This window comes from Oncorhynchus keta, chromosome 19 (genome assembly GCF_023373465.1).
Source record: "Oncorhynchus keta strain PuntledgeMale-10-30-2019 chromosome 19, Oket_V2, whole genome shotgun sequence".
In the NCBI taxonomy this organism is placed as follows: Eukaryota; Metazoa; Chordata; class Actinopteri; order Salmoniformes; family Salmonidae; genus Oncorhynchus; species Oncorhynchus keta.
In genome coordinates, this window is record NC_068439.1 from 72,605,355 (window position 1) to 72,622,271 (window position 16,917).

Here is a 16,917-nt window from a genome sequence, read left to right on the forward strand (position 1 = left end):
AAAAGTGAAAACACAGTATGAAGCTGTAATCAGATCTTTATTGCCAATATGCTAAACACCTCATTATAAAATCCAGTTGAAATAAAGAACAGCGGGCCAACGGCAGCACTGTGTGTTTTGGTTATAGTGTCAGTAATAACCGAGTCTAGCACACATCCACAGAGAGGGAACGGTGAGACTGTATTCCCAGTAAACGCTGCATGTGTCGGCTCAATCGGAAATTACCTTTACATTTCTAAAACGCAATCTGTAACGCTTCAGTGATGCAGACTGAATAGAGTCCTAAGTGTTTTTGTATAAGCATTTTTCTACTGGAGAAGATGCACGTGTGAACTGCATGGCAAAATGCTGCTAGCTACCGTGAACTGCATGGCAAAATGCTGCTAGCTACCGTGAACTGCATGGCAAAATGCTGCTAGCTACCGTGAACTGCATGGCAAAATGCTGCTAGCTACCGTGAACTGCATGGCAAAATGCTGCTAGCTACCGTGAACTGCATGGCAAAATGCTGCTAGCTACCGTGAACTGCATGGCAAAATGCTGCTAGCTACCGTGAACTGCATGGCAAAATGCTGCTAGCTACCGTGAACTGCATGGTCTCCTTATGTTGATTTGATGACATACAGTGGAATATGTTCTAAAGTAAAAAAGAAAGTTATAATTTACAAATAAATCTCTTTAATTTACTGATCTAAAAGAAAACCTTATGGAACACAAAACTATCATTATTTTGGTTGATATAGAACCTGATACATTTTAAATGTTCTTGTGATCATTAGTAGAATAGCAGAAATATACAAACCAAGAGGAAATAACCCTTTTTTTAAATGAACCAACTATCATATAAATATTAAACTATTCTTGATTTCCCAGATACTGTAGAGCAATATTAAACATAAATGAAAGTGTTCAAATATTATGGAAAAGCACAATGAAACAGAACATAGTACACTTTTCTGCAAGTAAGAGTATGAAGTTAATATACTGTATGTTCCCCTTTCTGAGTGGTCCCTGTCACAAAAAAATAAATATATATTACCCTTTTTCAAAATTGACACCACATTTAAGAAAACACCAAAAAGCAAGGCTCTGATTGGCTGTACTTGATGTCTATCAGGTGCACATCATGGCGTACTATTACTGTGTAGTCCCACAACTCTTCATCACACCCCTGGTTAAATATAATGGTGAGTGATTTTGTTTGATCGCATTAAATTACATACAACCAAAACAGAAAGAAGATTTGTTATGCTAAAAGAAAATAATATATATTTTGGCACTAGTAAGTTCTTATAAGAATTTGAAAAGCCTTTTTACAGGAGTAAGTTCTCACTAAGGAGGAACTGGTAAAAGTGGTGAGGCAGATGTGTGTATCACTCACTCTCTTTATACTGCTCCTGTGTGTGTGTGTGTGTGTGTGTGTGTGTGTGTGTGTGTGTGTGTGTGTGTGTGTGTGTGTGTGTGTGTGTGTGTGTGTGTGTGGCAGTGGAGGGATTAGTTCAGTGACCATTCAGAAAGGGTACGTGGCTGTGTGGCCCTCATGGCCTCTGGGGAGGGGCCTTCTTATAAGGCCTCAAACTCATCAATCCTCTGCTTGGTGTTGCCCGATCGGATCTGCCGCAGGGTCTTGTACTTGTCCCGGCCGGCGCGCACGTTCTCCGTGTGGAGCAGATCGTTCTGGGTATGCTTAGTGTCGTCGCGGGCCTGGGCCAGCTCCGAGCTCAGGGCCTGCAAGGAGGAACACGATGAGTCAAGAAGAAGTCAACCATGGAGGAACATGCCAAGGACATGAGTGAACAACAGGACAACAAGCTGTTGAAGATCTGGATTTGAACCAGATCTTTATAATAATCCAATAAATATATCCAGAATATTCTATATATTATATTTAGACACAAATAGTACGTATGCAGTGTTAAACGCTTCACTTCTGCTCAGAAGCCGCGCTATTCTGAGAAACTACCACAATGCTGACGGAGAAATTCCTCTGCTAGAGCTGCTTATTCCAGACTGACAATGACACATTCTCCTGGAAGGGAAACTCAAGTTGTTAACCATATATTTTCACCTACCATTTTAGCTCCCTGGTAACATAATTTGAATGCCATATTTGGCTAAGTAGTTTTCACCTATTAGTCTATAATTATCTGTTGTATTGGACTACCGAGTAAATATACAAATATTCTGTACCATCCAATCAAAATTAGCAATGTGACAAATGGAAAAATGTTCTAAATGTTTTAAACTGCATTTTTATCTGTTTTCCGTTAAAACAACAAGACAAATGTTCTGTTCTGTCTCCTAGAGATGAACATACTTTGGTGCGAAAAGTGGAAATCAATCCCAGAACAACAGCTAAGGACCTTGTGAAGATGCTGGAGGAAACAGGTGCAAAAGTATCTATATCCACAGTAAAACGAGTCCTATATCGACATAACCTGAAAGGCCGCTCAGCAAGGAAAAAGGCACTGCTCCAAAACCACCATAAAAAAGACAGACTTCGGTTTGCAACTGCACATGGGGACAAAGATCGTACTTTTTGGAGAAATGTCCTCTGGTCTGATGAAACAAAAATAGAACTGTTTGGCCATAATTTCGTTTGGAGGAAAATGGGGGAGGCTTGCTTGCAAGCCGAAGAACACCATCCCAACCGTGACGCACGGGGTTGGCAGCATCATGTTGTGGGGGTGCTTTGCTGAAGGAGGCACTGGTGCACTTCGCAAAATAGATGGCATCATGAGGTAGGAAAATTATGTGGATATATTGACGCAACATCTCAAGACATCTGTCAGGAAGTTAACGATTGTCCATTTGGAAGACCCATTTCCGACCAGTAACCCCAAGCATACTTCCAAAGTTGTGGCAAAATGGCTTAAGGACAACAAAGTCAAGGTATTGGAGTGGCCATCACAAAGCCCCAAAGACCTCAATCCTATAGAAAATTTGTGGGCAGAACTGAAAAAGCGTGGGCGAACACCAGCTCTGTCAGAAGGAATGGGCCAAAATTCACCCAACTTCCGACTTCAACTGTAGGTTGATTTTCAACCAGTAATATATGATTCAAGACTGAGTGATTTAATGAATCAATGATTTAAACAATCAATCAAGTGATCAATCAAGTGATACTCAACCCATTAAGCAACCAACCAATCCCTGCAAATTCGCACGTCTTGCTGCAAACTAATTGCTCTTACCATGAGCTGCCTCTGCACACGCTCGTTCTTCTCAGCCTCGGTGAGGCGCTCCTCTTCCAGGCGGTGGTCGTTGAAGCCCTCGTTCTGCAGGTCGGCACTGTACGTGCTGTTGTTCTCGCTGTCGTTCTGCTCCTCCACCATCAAAAAGTCATGGTTGTCCACAAACATGGGCACCTCCACGAACATGGGGGGAGGGGGCGCCTGAGTGGGGGCCGTCATCACCATTTGCAGCTCCTCCTTGGTCTTCAACAGGTCGTCCTGGGCCTCCTGAGCCTGAGGGGGTGGGGTGGGAGGACAGGGAGAGAGAGAGGGTTATTACTACAGAACACTGTGGAATGCCCCACATTACAATACAACCTGTTCTCATCTTGAGCCACAGCAAAAAGTGATTCCATATCAAAGGTAGAGTAACTATAGTTACTTGACTGTGTGACATAGGCCTAGACTCAATCAGATCAAGCGTTAACCGGCGTTAGCAGACACCCGCATAGCTGATATATTGGCGTTGTTGGAGGTGTAACTACGTTGGTGCTGTCAAATCGGTGAGCAGCTGACCTTGTTCAATGTCACGAAGCCACAGCCGTCCCACTCTCGTTAGAACTTCTGAGCGAGAAAATGTAGGCTATCAAGAAATAATAGCGTTCAAATTGAAAAATCATTTACAAAGTAATTAGCATTTCTATTAGCCTAACGGAGGTATAGATTACATCTCACATTCCAGTGTTCAAACTTGTAAACAAGGCTGCATGGGATTTATGTTAATGTGACTCCATGCAGCCAATGGCAATATCCGCTTTAGGTATAGTGCCGGGAGCCGCTTGTGGATTTAAGAGCTCTAATGCAGTTTCACCTCCGATACCGGCTAAAGCGGATCTGATTTAATAGAGCCCTGATCTTGTGTGTGCGTGTGTGTGCGCATCCAACTGCGCGTGCTTGTGCATGCGTACAAATGCGTGCATGCATTTGTTCATGTATGTGTGTGGGCGACTCACCCTGTGTTGCCATGTGTCAGCCTCCTCCTCCTTGCGCCTCTTGGCCTCCTCCAGCAGGGCGATCCGAGCTGTGTGCTCTGCCAGCTCCGCAGCCTGAGAGAGACAACAGAGGAGAGAAGGGAAAGAGGTGAGGACTTACACATTTGGGAGAGACAAGGAGGAAGACAGAGGAGGAGGGCGACAGGTCACAAACAGTTGGGTACAGTACACAAAAGACTACAGGTCTGTGGGAAGGGATGGAGAGACAGCGAGGGGTGGAGGGGATAGTGTGGAGGCCTACAGGTTTTAATTCAGGGCTGAGAGCATAACAGGGCGGAGTAGTCCAATCTGACTCAACATGTGCTGGGGCTGGGCAGAGTACAATCTGACTCAACATGTGCTGGGGCTGGGCAGAGTACAATCTGACTAAACATGTGCTGGGGCTGGCCAGAGTACAATCTGACTAAACATGTGCTGGGGCTGGCCAGAGTACAATCTGACTCAACATGTGCTGGGGCTGGCCAGAGTCCAAACTGACTAAACATGTGCTGGGGCTGGGCAGAGTCCAAACTGACTAAACATGTGCTGGGGCTGGGCAGAGTCCAATCTGACTCAACATGTGCTGGGGCTAGGCAGAGTCCAATCTGACTCAACATGTGCTGGGGCTGGGCAGAGTCCAATCTGACTCAACATGTGCTGGGGCTGGGCAGAGTCCAATCTGACTCAACATGTGCTGGGGCTAGGCAGAGTCCAATCTGACTCAACATGTGCTGGGGCTGGGCAGAGTCCAATCTGTCTCAACATGTGCTGGGGCTGGCCAGAGTCCAAACTGACTAAACATGTGCTGGGGCTGGGCAGAGTCCAATCTGTCTCAACATGTGCTGGGGCTAGGCAGAGTCCAATCTGACTAAACATGTGCTGGGGCTGGGCAGAGTCCAATCTGACTCAACATGTGCTGGGGCTAGGCAGAGTCCAATCTGACTAAACATGTGATGGGGCTAGGCAGAGTCCAATCTAACTCAACATGTGCTGGGGCTGGCCAGAGTCCAATCTGACTCAACATGTGCTGGGGCTGGCCAGAGTCCAATCTGACTCAACATGTGCTGGGGCTGGGCAGAGTCCAATCTGACTCAACATGTGCTGGGGCTGGCCAGAGTCCAATCTGACTCTACATGTGCTGGGGCTGGCCAGAGTCCAATCTGTCTCAACATGTGCTGGGGCTAGGCAGAGTCCAATCTGACTAAACATGTGCTGGGGCTAGGCAGAGTCCAATCTGACTAAACATGTGCTGGGCTGGGCAGAGTCCAATCTGACTCAACATGTGCTGGGGCTAGGCAGAGTCCAATCTGACTAAACATGTGCTGGGGCTGGGCAGAGTCCAATCTGACTCAACATGTGCTGGGGCTGGCCAGAGTCCAATCTGTCTCAACATGTGCTGGGGCTAGGCAGAGTCCAATCTGACTAAACATGTGCTGGGGCTAGGCAGAGTCCAATCTGACTAAACATGTGCTGGGGCTGGGCAGAGTCCAATCTGACTAAACATGTGCTGGGGCTAGGCAGAGTCCAATCTGACTAAACATGTGCTGGGGCTGGGCAGAGTCCAATCTGACTCAACATGTGCTGGGGCTAGGCAGAGTCCAATCTGACTCAACATGTGCTGGGGCTGGGCAGAGTCCAATCTGACTCAACATGTGCTGGGGCTAGGCAGAGTCCAATCTGACTAAACATGTGCTGGGGCTAGGCAGAGTCCAATCTGACTAAACATGTGCTGGGGCTGGGCAGAGTCCAATCTGACTCAACATGTGCTGGGGCTGGGCAGAGTCCAATCTGACTCAACATGTGCTGGGGCTGGGCAGAGTCCAATCTGACTCTACATGTGCTGGGGCTGGCCAGAGTCCAATCTGTCTCAACATGTGCTGGGGCTAGGCAGAGTCCAATCTGACTAAACATGTGCTGGGGCTAGGCAGAGTCCAATCTGACTAAACATGTGCTGGGGCTGGGCAGAGTCCAATCTGACTCAACATGTGCTGGGGCTAGGCAGAGTCCAATCTGACTAAACATGTGCTGGGGCTAGGCAGAGTCCAATCTGACTCAACATGTGCTGGGGCTGGGCAGAGTCCAATCTGACTCAACATGTGCTGGGGCTAGGCAGAGTCCAATCTGTCTCAACATGTGCTGGGGCTAGGCAGAGTCCAATCTGACTAAACATGTGCTGGGGCTGGGCAGAGTCCAATCTGACTCAACATGTGCTGGGGCTAGGCAGAGTCCAATCTGACTAAACATGTGCTGGGGCTGGGCAGAGTCCAATCTGACTCAACATGTGCTGGGGCTAGGCAGAGTCCAATCTGACTAAACATGTGCTGGGGCTGGGCAGAGTCCAATCTGACTCAACATGTGCTGGGGCTGGCCAGAGTCCAATCTGACTCAACATGTGCTGGGGCTGGCCAGAGTCCAATCTGACTCAACATGTGCTGGGGCTGGGCAGAGTCCAATCTGACTCTACATGTGCTGGGGCTGGGCAGAGTCCAATCTGACTCTACATGTGCTGGGGCTGGCCAGAGTCCAATCTGTCTCAACATGTGCTGGGGCTGGCCAGAGTCCAATCTGTCTCAACATGTGCTGGGGCTGGCCAGAGTACAATCTGTCTCAACATGTGCTGGGGCTGGCCAGAGTACAATCTGTCTCAACATGTGCTGGGGCTGGTCAGAGTCCAATCTGACTCAACATGTGCTGGGGCTGGCCAGAGTCCAATCTGACTCAATATGTGCTGGGGCTGGGCAGAGTCCAATCTGACTCAACATGTGCTGGGGCTGGGCAGAGTCCAATCTGACTCAACATGTGCTGGGGCTGGGCAGAGTCCAATCTGACTCAACATGTGCTGGGGCTGGCCAGAGTCCAAACTGACTAAACATGTGCTGGGGCTGGGCAGAGTCCAATCTGACTCAACATGTGCTGGGGCTAGGCAGAGTCCAATCTGACTCAACATGTGCTGGGGCTGGGCAGAGTCCAATCTGACTCAACATGTGCTGGGGCTGGGCAGAGTCCAATCTGACTCAACATGTGCTGGGGCTGGGCAGAGTCCAATCTGACTCAACATGTGCTGGGGCTAGGCAGAGTCCAATCTGACTCAACATGTGCTGGGGCTGGGCAGAGTCCAATCTGACTCAACATGTGCTGGGGCTGGCCAGAGTCCAATCTGACTCAACATGTGCTGGGGCTGGGCAGAGTCCAATCTGACTCAACATGTGCTGGGGCTGGGCAGAGTCCAATCTGACTCTACATGTGCTGGGGCTGGCCAGAGTCCAATCTGTCTCAACATGTGCTGGGGCTAGGCAGAGTCCAATCATGTGCTGGGGCTAGGCAGAGTCCAATCTGACTAAACATGTGCTGGGGCTGGGCAGAGTCCAATCTGACTCAACATGTGCTGGGGCTAGGCAGAGTCCAATCTGACTAAACATGTGCTGGGGCTGGGCAGAGTCCAATCTGACTCAACATGTGCTGGGGCTGGCCAGAGTCCAATCTGTCTCAACATGTGCTGGGGCTAGGCAGAGTCCAATCTGACTAAACATGTGCTGGGGCTAGGCAGAGTCCAATCTGACTAAACATGTGCTGGGGCTGGGCAGAGTCCAATCTGACTCAACATGTGCTGGGGCTAGGCAGAGTCCAATCTGACTAAACATGTGCTGGGGCTGGGCAGAGTCCAATCTGACTCAACATGTGCTGGGGCTGGCCAGAGTCCAATCTGACTCAACATGTGCTGGGGCTGGCCAGAGTCCAATCTGACTCAACATGTGCTGGGGCTGGGCAGAGTCCAATCTGACTCAACATGTGCTGGGGCTAGGCAGAGTCCAATCTGACTAAACATGTGCTGGGGCTGGCAGAGTCCAATCTGACTCAACATGTGCTGGGGCTGGGCAGAGTCCAATCTGACTCAACATGTGCTGGGGCTGGGCAGAGTCCAATCTGTCTCAACATGTGCTGGGGCTGGGCAGTCCAATCTGACTAAACATGTGCTGGGGCTGGGCAGAGTCCAATCTGACTAAACATGTGCTGGGGCTGGGCAGAGTCCAATCTGACTCAACATGTGCTGGGGTTAGGCAGAGTCCAATCTGACTAAACATGTGCTGGGGCTGGGCAGAGTCCAATCTGACTCAACATGTGCTGGGGCTAGGCAGAGTCCAATCTGACTAAACATGTGCTGGGGCTGGGCAGAGTCCAATCTGACTCAACATGTGCTGGGGCTGGCCAGAGTCCAATCTGACTCAACATGTGCTGGGGCTGGCCAGAGTCCAATCTGACTCAACATGTGCTGGGGCTGGGCAGAGTCCAATCTGACTCTACATGTGCTGGGGCTGGCCAGAGTCCAATCTGTCTCAACATGTGCTGGGGCTAGGCAGAGTCCAATCTGACTAAACATGTGCTGGGGCTGGGCAGAGTCCAATCTGACTAAACATGTGCTGGGGCTGGGCAGAGTCCAATCTGACTCAACATGTGCTGGGGCTAGGCAGAGTCCAATCTGACTAAACATGTGCTGGGGCTAGGCAGAGTCCAATCTGACTCAACATGTGCTGGGGCTGGGCAGAGTCCAATCTGACTCAACATGTGCTGGGGCTAGGCAGAGTCCAATCTGTCTCAACATGTGCTGGGGCTAGGCAGAGTCCAATCTGACTAAACATGTGCTGGGGCTGGGCAGAGTCCAATCTGACTCAACATGTGCTGGGGCTAGGCAGAGTCCAATCTGACTAAACATGTGCTGGGGCTGGGCAGAGTCCAATCTGACTCAACATGTGCTGGGGCTAGGCAGAGTCCAATCTGACTAAACATGTGCTGGGGCTGGGCAGAGTCCAATCTGACTCAACATGTGCTGGGGCTGGCCAGAGTCCAATCTGACTCAACATGTGCTGGGGCTGGCCAGAGTCCAATCTGACTCAACATGTGCTGGGGCTGGGCAGAGTCCAATCTGACTCTACATGTGCTGGGGCTGGGCAGAGTCCAATCTGACTCTACATGTGCTGGGGCTGGCCAGAGTCCAATCTGTCTCAACATGTGCTGGGGCTGGCCAGAGTCAATCTGTCTCAACATGTGCTGGGGCTGGCCAGAGTACAATCTGTCTCAACATGTGCTGGGGCTGGCCAGAGTACAATCTGTCTCAACATGTGCTGGGGCTGGTCAGAGTCCAATCTGACTCAACATGTGCTGGGGCTGGCCAGAGTCCAATCTGACTCAACATGTGCTGGGGCTGGGCAGAGTCCAATCTGACTCAACATGTGCTGGGGCTGGGCAGAGTCCAATCTGACTCAACATGTGCTGGGGCTGGGCAGAGTCCAATCTGACTCAACATGTGCTGGGGCTGGCCAGAGTCCAAACTGACTAAACATGTGCTGGGGCTGGGCAGAGTCCAATCTGACTCAACATGTGCTGGGGCTAGGCAGAGTCCAATCTGACTCAACATGTGCTGGGGCTGGGCAGAGTCCAATCTGACTCAACATGTGCTGGGGCTGGGCAGAGTCCAATCTGACTCAACATGTGCTGGGGCTGGGCAGAGTCCAATCTGACTCAACATGTGCTGGGGCTAGGCAGAGTCCAATCTGACTCAACATGTGCTGGGGCTGGGCAGAGTCCAATCTGACTCAACATGTGCTGGGGCTGGCCAGAGTCCAATCTGACTCAACATGTGCTGGGGCTGGGCAGAGTCCAATCTGACTCAACATGTGCTGGGGCTGGGCAGAGTCCAATCTGACTCTACATGTGCTGGGGCTGGCCAGAGTCCAATCTGTCTCAACATGTGCTGGGGCTAGGCAGAGTCCAATCATGTGCTGGGGCTAGGCAGAGTCCAATCTGACTAAACATGTGCTGGGGCTGGGCAGAGTCCAATCTGACTCAACATGTGCTGGGGCTAGGCAGAGTCCAATCTGACTAAACATGTGCTGGGGCTGGGCAGAGTCCAATCTGACTCAACATGTGCTGGGGCTGGCCAGAGTCCAATCTGTCTCAACATGTGCTGGGGCTAGGCAGAGTCCAATCTGACTAAACATGTGCTGGGGCTAGGCAGAGTCCAATCTGACTAAACATGTGCTGGGGCTGGGCAGAGTCCAATCTGACTCAACATGTGCTGGGGCTAGGCAGAGTCCAATCTGACTAAACATGTGCTGGGGCTGGGCAGAGTCCAATCTGACTCAACATGTGCTGGGGCTGGCCAGAGTCCAATCTGACTCAACATGTGCTGGGGCTGGCCAGAGTCCAATCTGACTCAACATGTGCTGGGGCTGGGCAGAGTCCAATCCGACTCAACATGTGCTGGGGCTAGGCAGAGTCCAATCTGACTAAACATGTGCTGGGGCTAGGCAGAGTCCAATCTGACTCAACATGTGCTGGGGCTGGGCAGAGTCCAATCTGACTCAACATGTGCTGGGGCTAGGCAGAGTCCAATCTGTCTCAACATGTGCTGGGGCTAGGCAGTCCAATCTGACTAAACATGTGCTGGGGCTAGGCAGAGTCCAATCTGACTAAACATGTGCTGGGGCTGGGCAGAGTCCAATCTGACTCAACATGTGCTGGGGTTAGGCAGAGTCCAATCTGACTAAACATGTGCTGGGGCTGGGCAGAGTCCAATCTGACTCAACATGTGCTGGGGCTAGGCAGAGTCCAATCTGACTAAACATGTGCTGGGGCTGGGCAGAGTCCAATCTGACTCAACATGTGCTGGGGCTGGCCAGAGTCCAATCTGACTCAACATGTGCTGGGGCTGGCCAGAGTCCAATCTGACTCAACATGTGCTGGGGCTGGGCAGAGTCCAATCTGACTCAACATGTGCTGGGGCTGGGCAGAGTCCAATCTGACTCTACATGTGCTGGGGCTGGCCAGAGTCCAATCTGTCTCAACATGTGCTGGGGCTGGCCAGAGTCCAATCTGTCTCAACATGTGCTGGGGCTGGCCAGAGTACAATCTGTCTCAACATGTGCTGGGGCTGGCCAGAGTACAATCTGTCTCAACATGTGCTGGGGCTGGTCAGAGTCCAATCTGACTCAACATGTGCTGGGGCTGGCCAGAGTCCAATCTGACTCAACATGTGCTGGGGCTGGGCAGAGTCCAATCTGACTCAACATGTGCTGGGGCTGGGCAGAGTCCAATCTGACTCAACATGTGCTGGGGCTGGGCAGAGTCCAATCTGACTCAACATGTGCTGGGGCTGGCCAGAGTCCAAACTGACTAAACATGTGCTGGGGCTGGCCAGAGTCCAATCTGACTCAACATGTGCTGGGGCTGGGCAGAGTCCAATCTGACTCAACATGTGCTGGGGCTGGGCAGAGTCCAATCTGACTCTACATGTGCTGGGGCTGGCCAGAGTCCAATCTGTCTCAACATGTGCTGGGGCTAGGCAGAGTCCAATCTGACTCAACATGTGCTGGGGCTGGCCAGAGTCCAATCTGACTCAACATGTGCTGGGGCTGGCCAGAGTCCAATCTGACTCAACATGTGCTGGGGCTGGGCAGAGTCCAATCTGACTCAACATGTGCTGGGGCTAGGCAGAGTCCAATCTGACTAAACATGTGCTGGGGCTGGGCAGAGTCAATCTGACTCAACATGTGCTGGGGCTAGGCAGAGTCCAATCTGACTAAACATGTGCTGGGGCTAGGCAGAGTCCAATCTGACTCAACATGTGCTGGGGCTGGCCAGAGTCCAATCTGACTCAACATGTGCTGGGGCTGGGCAGAGTCCAATCTGACTCAACATGTGCTGGGGCTGGGCAGAGTCCAATCTGACTCTACATGTGCTGGGGCTGGCCAGAGTCCAATCTGTCTCAACATGTGCTGGGGCTAGGCAGAGTCCAATCTGACTAAACATGTGCTGGGGCTAGGCAGAGTCCAATCTGACTAAACATGTGCTGGGGCTGGGCAGAGTCCAATCTGACTCAACATGTGCTGGGGCTAGGCAGAGTCCAATCTGACTAAACATGTGCTGGGGCTGGGCAGAGTCCAATTTGACTCAACATGTGCTGGGGCTGGCCAGAGTCCAATCTGACTCAACATGTGCTGGGGCTGGCCAGAGTCCAATCTGACTAAACATGTGCTGGGGCTGGGCAGAGTCCAATCTGACTCAACATGTGCTGGGGCTAGGCAGAGTCCAATCTGACTCAACATGTGCTGGGGCTGGGCAGAGTCCAATCTGACTCAACATGTGCTGGGGCTGGGCAGAGTCCAATCTGACTCAACATGTGCTGGGGCTGGGCAGAGTCCAATCTGACTCAACATGTGCTGGGGCTAGGCAGAGTCCAATCTGACTCAACATGTGCTGGGGCTGGGCAGAGTCCAATCTGTCTCAACATGTGCTGGGGCTGGCCAGAGTCCAAACTGACTAAACATGTGCTGGGGCTGGGCAGAGTCCAATCTGTCTCAACATGTGCTGGGGCTAGGCAGAGTCCAATCTGACTAAACATGTGCTGGGGCTGGGCAGAGTCCAATCTGACTCAACATGTGCTGGGGCTAGGCAGAGTCCAATCTGACTAAACATGTGATGGGGCTAGGCAGAGTCCAATCTAACTCAACATGTGCTGGGGCTGGCCAGAGTCCAATCTGACTCAACATGTGCTGGGGCTGGCCAGAGTCCAATCTGACTCAACATGTGCTGGGGCTGGGCAGAGTCCAATCTGACTCAACATGTGCTGGGGCTGGGCAGAGTCCAATCTGACTCTACATGTGCTGGGGCTGGCCAGAGTCCAATCTGTCTCAACATGTGCTGGGGCTAGGCAGAGTCCAATCTGACTAAACATGTGCTGGGGCTGGCCAGAGTCCAATCTGACTCAACATGTGCTGGGGCTGGGCAGAGTCCAATCTGACTCAACATGTGCTGGGGCTGGGCAGAGTCCAATCTGACTCAACATGTGCTGGGGCTGGGCAGAGTCCAATCTGACTCAACATGTGCTGGGGCTGGCCAGAGTCCAAACTGACTAAACATGTGCTGGGGCTGGCCAGAGTCCAATCTGACTCAACATGTGCTGGGGCTGGGCAGAGTCCAATCTGACTCAACATGTGCTGGGGCTGGCCAGAGTCCAATCTGACTCAACATGTGCTGGGGCTGGCCAGAGTCCAATCTGACTCAACATGTGCTGGGGCTGGGCAGAGTCCAATCTGACTCAACATGTGCTGGGGCTAGGCAGAGTCCAATCTGACTAAACATGTGCTGGGGCTGGGCAGAGTCCAATCTGACTCAACATGTGCTGGGGCTAGGCAGAGTCCAATCTGACTAAACATGTGCTGGGGCTAGGCAGAGTCCAATCTGACTCAACATGTGCTGGGGCTGGCCAGAGTCCAATCTGACTCAACATGTGCTGGGGCTAGGCAGAGTCCAATCTGACTAAACATGTGCTGGGGCTGGGCAGAGTCCAATCTGACTCAACATGTGCTGGGGCTAGGCAGAGTCCAATCTGACTAAACATGTGCTGGGGCTAGGCAGAGTCCAATCTGACTCAACATGTGCTGGGGCTGGCCAGAGTCCAATCTGACTCAACATGTGCTGGGGCTGGGCAGAGTCCAATCTGACTCAACATGTGCTGGGGCTGGGCAGAGTCCAATCTGACTCTACATGTGCTGGGGCTGGCCAGAGTCCAATCTGTCTCAACATGTGCTGGGGCTAGGCAGAGTCCAATCTGACTAAACATGTGCTGGGGCTAGGCAGAGTCCAATCTGACTAAACATGTGCTGGGGCTGGGCAGAGTCCAATCTGACTCAACATGTGCTGGGGCTAGGCAGAGTCCAATCTGACTAAACATGTGCTGGGGCTGGGCAGAGTCCAATTTGACTCAACATGTGCTGGGGCTGGCCAGAGTCCAATCTGACTCAACATGTGCTGGGGCTGGCCAGAGTCCAATCTGACTAAACATGTGCTGGGGCTGGGCAGAGTCCAATCTGACTCAACATGTGCTGGGGCTAGGCAGAGTCCAATCTGACTCAACATGTGCTGGGGCTGGGCAGAGTCCAATCTGACTCAACATGTGCTGGGGCTGGGCAGAGTCCAATCTGACTCAACATGTGCTGGGGCTGGGCAGAGTCCAATCTGACTCAACATGTGCTGGGGCTAGGCAGAGTCCAATCTGACTCAACATGTGCTGGGGCTGGGCAGAGTCCAATCTGTCTCAACATGTGCTGGGGCTGGCCAGAGTCCAAACTGACTAAACATGTGCTGGGGCTGGGCAGAGTCCAATCTGTCTCAACATGTGCTGGGGCTAGGCAGAGTCCAATCTGACTAAACATGTGCTGGGGCTGGGCAGAGTCCAATCTGACTCAACATGTGCTGGGGCTAGGCAGAGTCCAATCTAACTCAACATGTGCTGGGGCTGGCCAGAGTCCAATCTGACTCAACATGTGCTGGGGCTGGCCAGAGTCCAATCTGACTCAACATGTGCTGGGGCTGGGCAGAGTCCAATCTGACTCAACATGTGCTGGGGCTGGGCAGAGTCCAATCTGACTCTACATGTGCTGGGGCTGGCCAGAGTCCAATCTGTCTCAACATGTGCTGGGGCTGGCCAGAGTCCAATCTGTCTCAACATGTGCTGGGGCTAGGCAGAGTCCAATCTGACTAAACATGTGCTGGGGCTAGGCAGAGTCCAATCTGACTAAACATGTGCTGGGGCTGGGCAGAGTCCAATCTGACTCAACATGTGCTGGGGCTAGGCAGAGTCCAATCTGACTAAACATGTGCTGGGGCTAGGCAGAGTCCAATCTGACTAAACATGTGCTGGGGCTAGGCAGAGTCCAATCTGACTAAACATGTGCTGGGGCTGGGCAGAGTCCAATCTGACTCAACATGTGCTGGGGCTGGGCAGAGTCCAATCTGACTCAACATGTGCTGGGGCTGGCCAGAGTCCAATCTGACTAAACATGTGCTGGGGCTGGGCAGAGTCCAATCTGACTCAACATGTGCTGGGGCTAGGCAGAGTCCAATCTGACTCAACATGTGCTGGGGCTGGGCAGAGTCCAATCTGACTCAACATGTGCTGGGGCTGGGCAGAGTCCAATCTGACTCAACATGTGCTGGGGCTGGGCAGAGTCCAATCTGACTCAACATGTGCTGGGGCTAGGCAGAGTCCAATCTGACTCAACATGTGCTGGGGCTGGGCAGAGTCCAATCTGTCTCAACATGTGCTGGGGCTGGCCAGAGTCCAAACTGACTAAACATGTGCTGGGGCTGGGCAGAGTCCAATCTGTCTCAACATGTGCTGGGGCTAGGCAGAGTCCAATCTGACTAAACATGTGCTGGGGCTGGGCAGAGTCCAATCTGACTCAACATGTGCTGGGGCTAGGCAGAGTCCAATCTGACTAAACATGTGATGGGGCTAGGCAGAGTCCAATCTAACTCAACATGTGCTGGGGCTGGCCAGAGTCCAATCTGACTCAACATGTGCTGGGGCTGGCCAGAGTCCAATCTGACTCAACATGTGCTGGGGCTGGGCAGAGTCCAATCTGACTCAACATGTGCTGGGGCTGGGCAGAGTCCAATCTGACTCTACATGTGCTGGGGCTGGCCAGAGTCCAATCTGTCTCAACATGTGCTGGGGCTAGGCAGAGTCCAATCTGACTAAACATGTGCTGGGGCTAGGCAGAGTCCAATCTGACTAAACATGTGCTGGGGCTAGGCAGAGTCCAATCTGACTAAACATGTGCTGGGACTGGGCAGAGTCCAATCTGACTCAACATGTGCTGGGGCTGGCCAGAGTCCAATCTGTCTCAACATGTGCTGGGGCTAGGCAGAGTCCAATCTGACTAAACATGTGCTGGGGCTAGGCAGAGTCCAATCTGACTCAACATGTGCTGGGGCTGGGCAGAGTCCAATCTGACTCAACATGTGCTGGGGCTAGGCAGAGTCCAATCTGTCTCAACATGTGCTGGGGCTAGGCAGTCCAATCTGACTAAACATGTGCTGGGGCTAGGCAGAGTCCAATCTGACTAAACATGTGCTGGGGCTGGGCAGAGTCCAATCTGACTCAACATGTGCTGGGGCTAGGCAGAGTCCAATCTGACTAAACATGTGCTGGGGCTGGGCAGAGTCCAATCTGACTCAACATGTGCTGGGGCTAGGCAGAGTCCAATCTGACTAAACATGTGCTGGGGCTGGGCAGAGTCCAATCTGACTCAACATGTGCTGGGGCTGGCCAGAGTCCAATCTGACTCAACATGTGCTGGGGCTGGCCAGAGTCCAATCTGACTCAACATGTGCTGGGGCTGGGCAGAGTCCAATCTGACTCAACATGTGCTGGGGCTGGGCAGAGTCCAATCTGACTCTACATGTGCTGGGGCTGGCCAGAGTCCAATCTGTCTCAACATGTGCTGGGGCTGGCCAGAGTCCAATCTGTCTCAACATGTGCTGGGGCTGGCCAGAGTACAATCTGTCTCAACATGTGCTGGGGCTGGTCAGAGTCCAATCTGACTCAACATGTGCTGGGGCTGGCCAGAGTCAAATCTGACTCAACATGTGCTGGGGCTGGGCAGAGTCCAATCTGACTCAACATGTGCTGGGGCTGGGCAGAGTCCAATGTGACTCAACATGTGCTGGGGCTGGGCAGAGTCCAATCTGACTCAACATGTGCTGGGGCTGGCCAGAGTCCAAACTGACTAAACATGTGCTGGGGCTGGCCAGAGTCCAATCTGACTCAACATGTGCTGGGGCTGGGCAGAGTCCAATCTGACTCAACATGTGCTGGGGCTGGGCAGAGTCCAATCTGACTCTACATGTGCTGGGGCTGGCCAGAGTCCAAT

General features: G+C 52.0%; 1 protein-coding gene across 2 annotated transcripts in view; it reads right to left on the reverse strand.

Moving 5' to 3' along the window:
- Positions 1-18: 18 nt before the first annotated feature.
- The window catches only part of LOC118371909 (ezrin-like), an 80,396-nt gene continuing 63,497 nt past the window's right edge, over positions 19-16,917 (reverse strand). For both annotated transcript variants that reach the window (XM_035757564.2, XM_035757565.2), the window contains exons 13-15: positions 4,187-4,279; positions 3,195-3,467; positions 19-1,728 (exon numbers count right to left, since the gene is read on the reverse strand). In XM_035757564.2, coding sequence (XP_035613457.2) covers positions 1,564-1,728; positions 3,195-3,467; positions 4,187-4,279 — 531 coding nt within the window. In that variant the 3' untranslated portion in view covers positions 19-1,563. The remainder of the gene's footprint in view (positions 1,729-3,194; positions 3,468-4,186; positions 4,280-16,917) is intronic.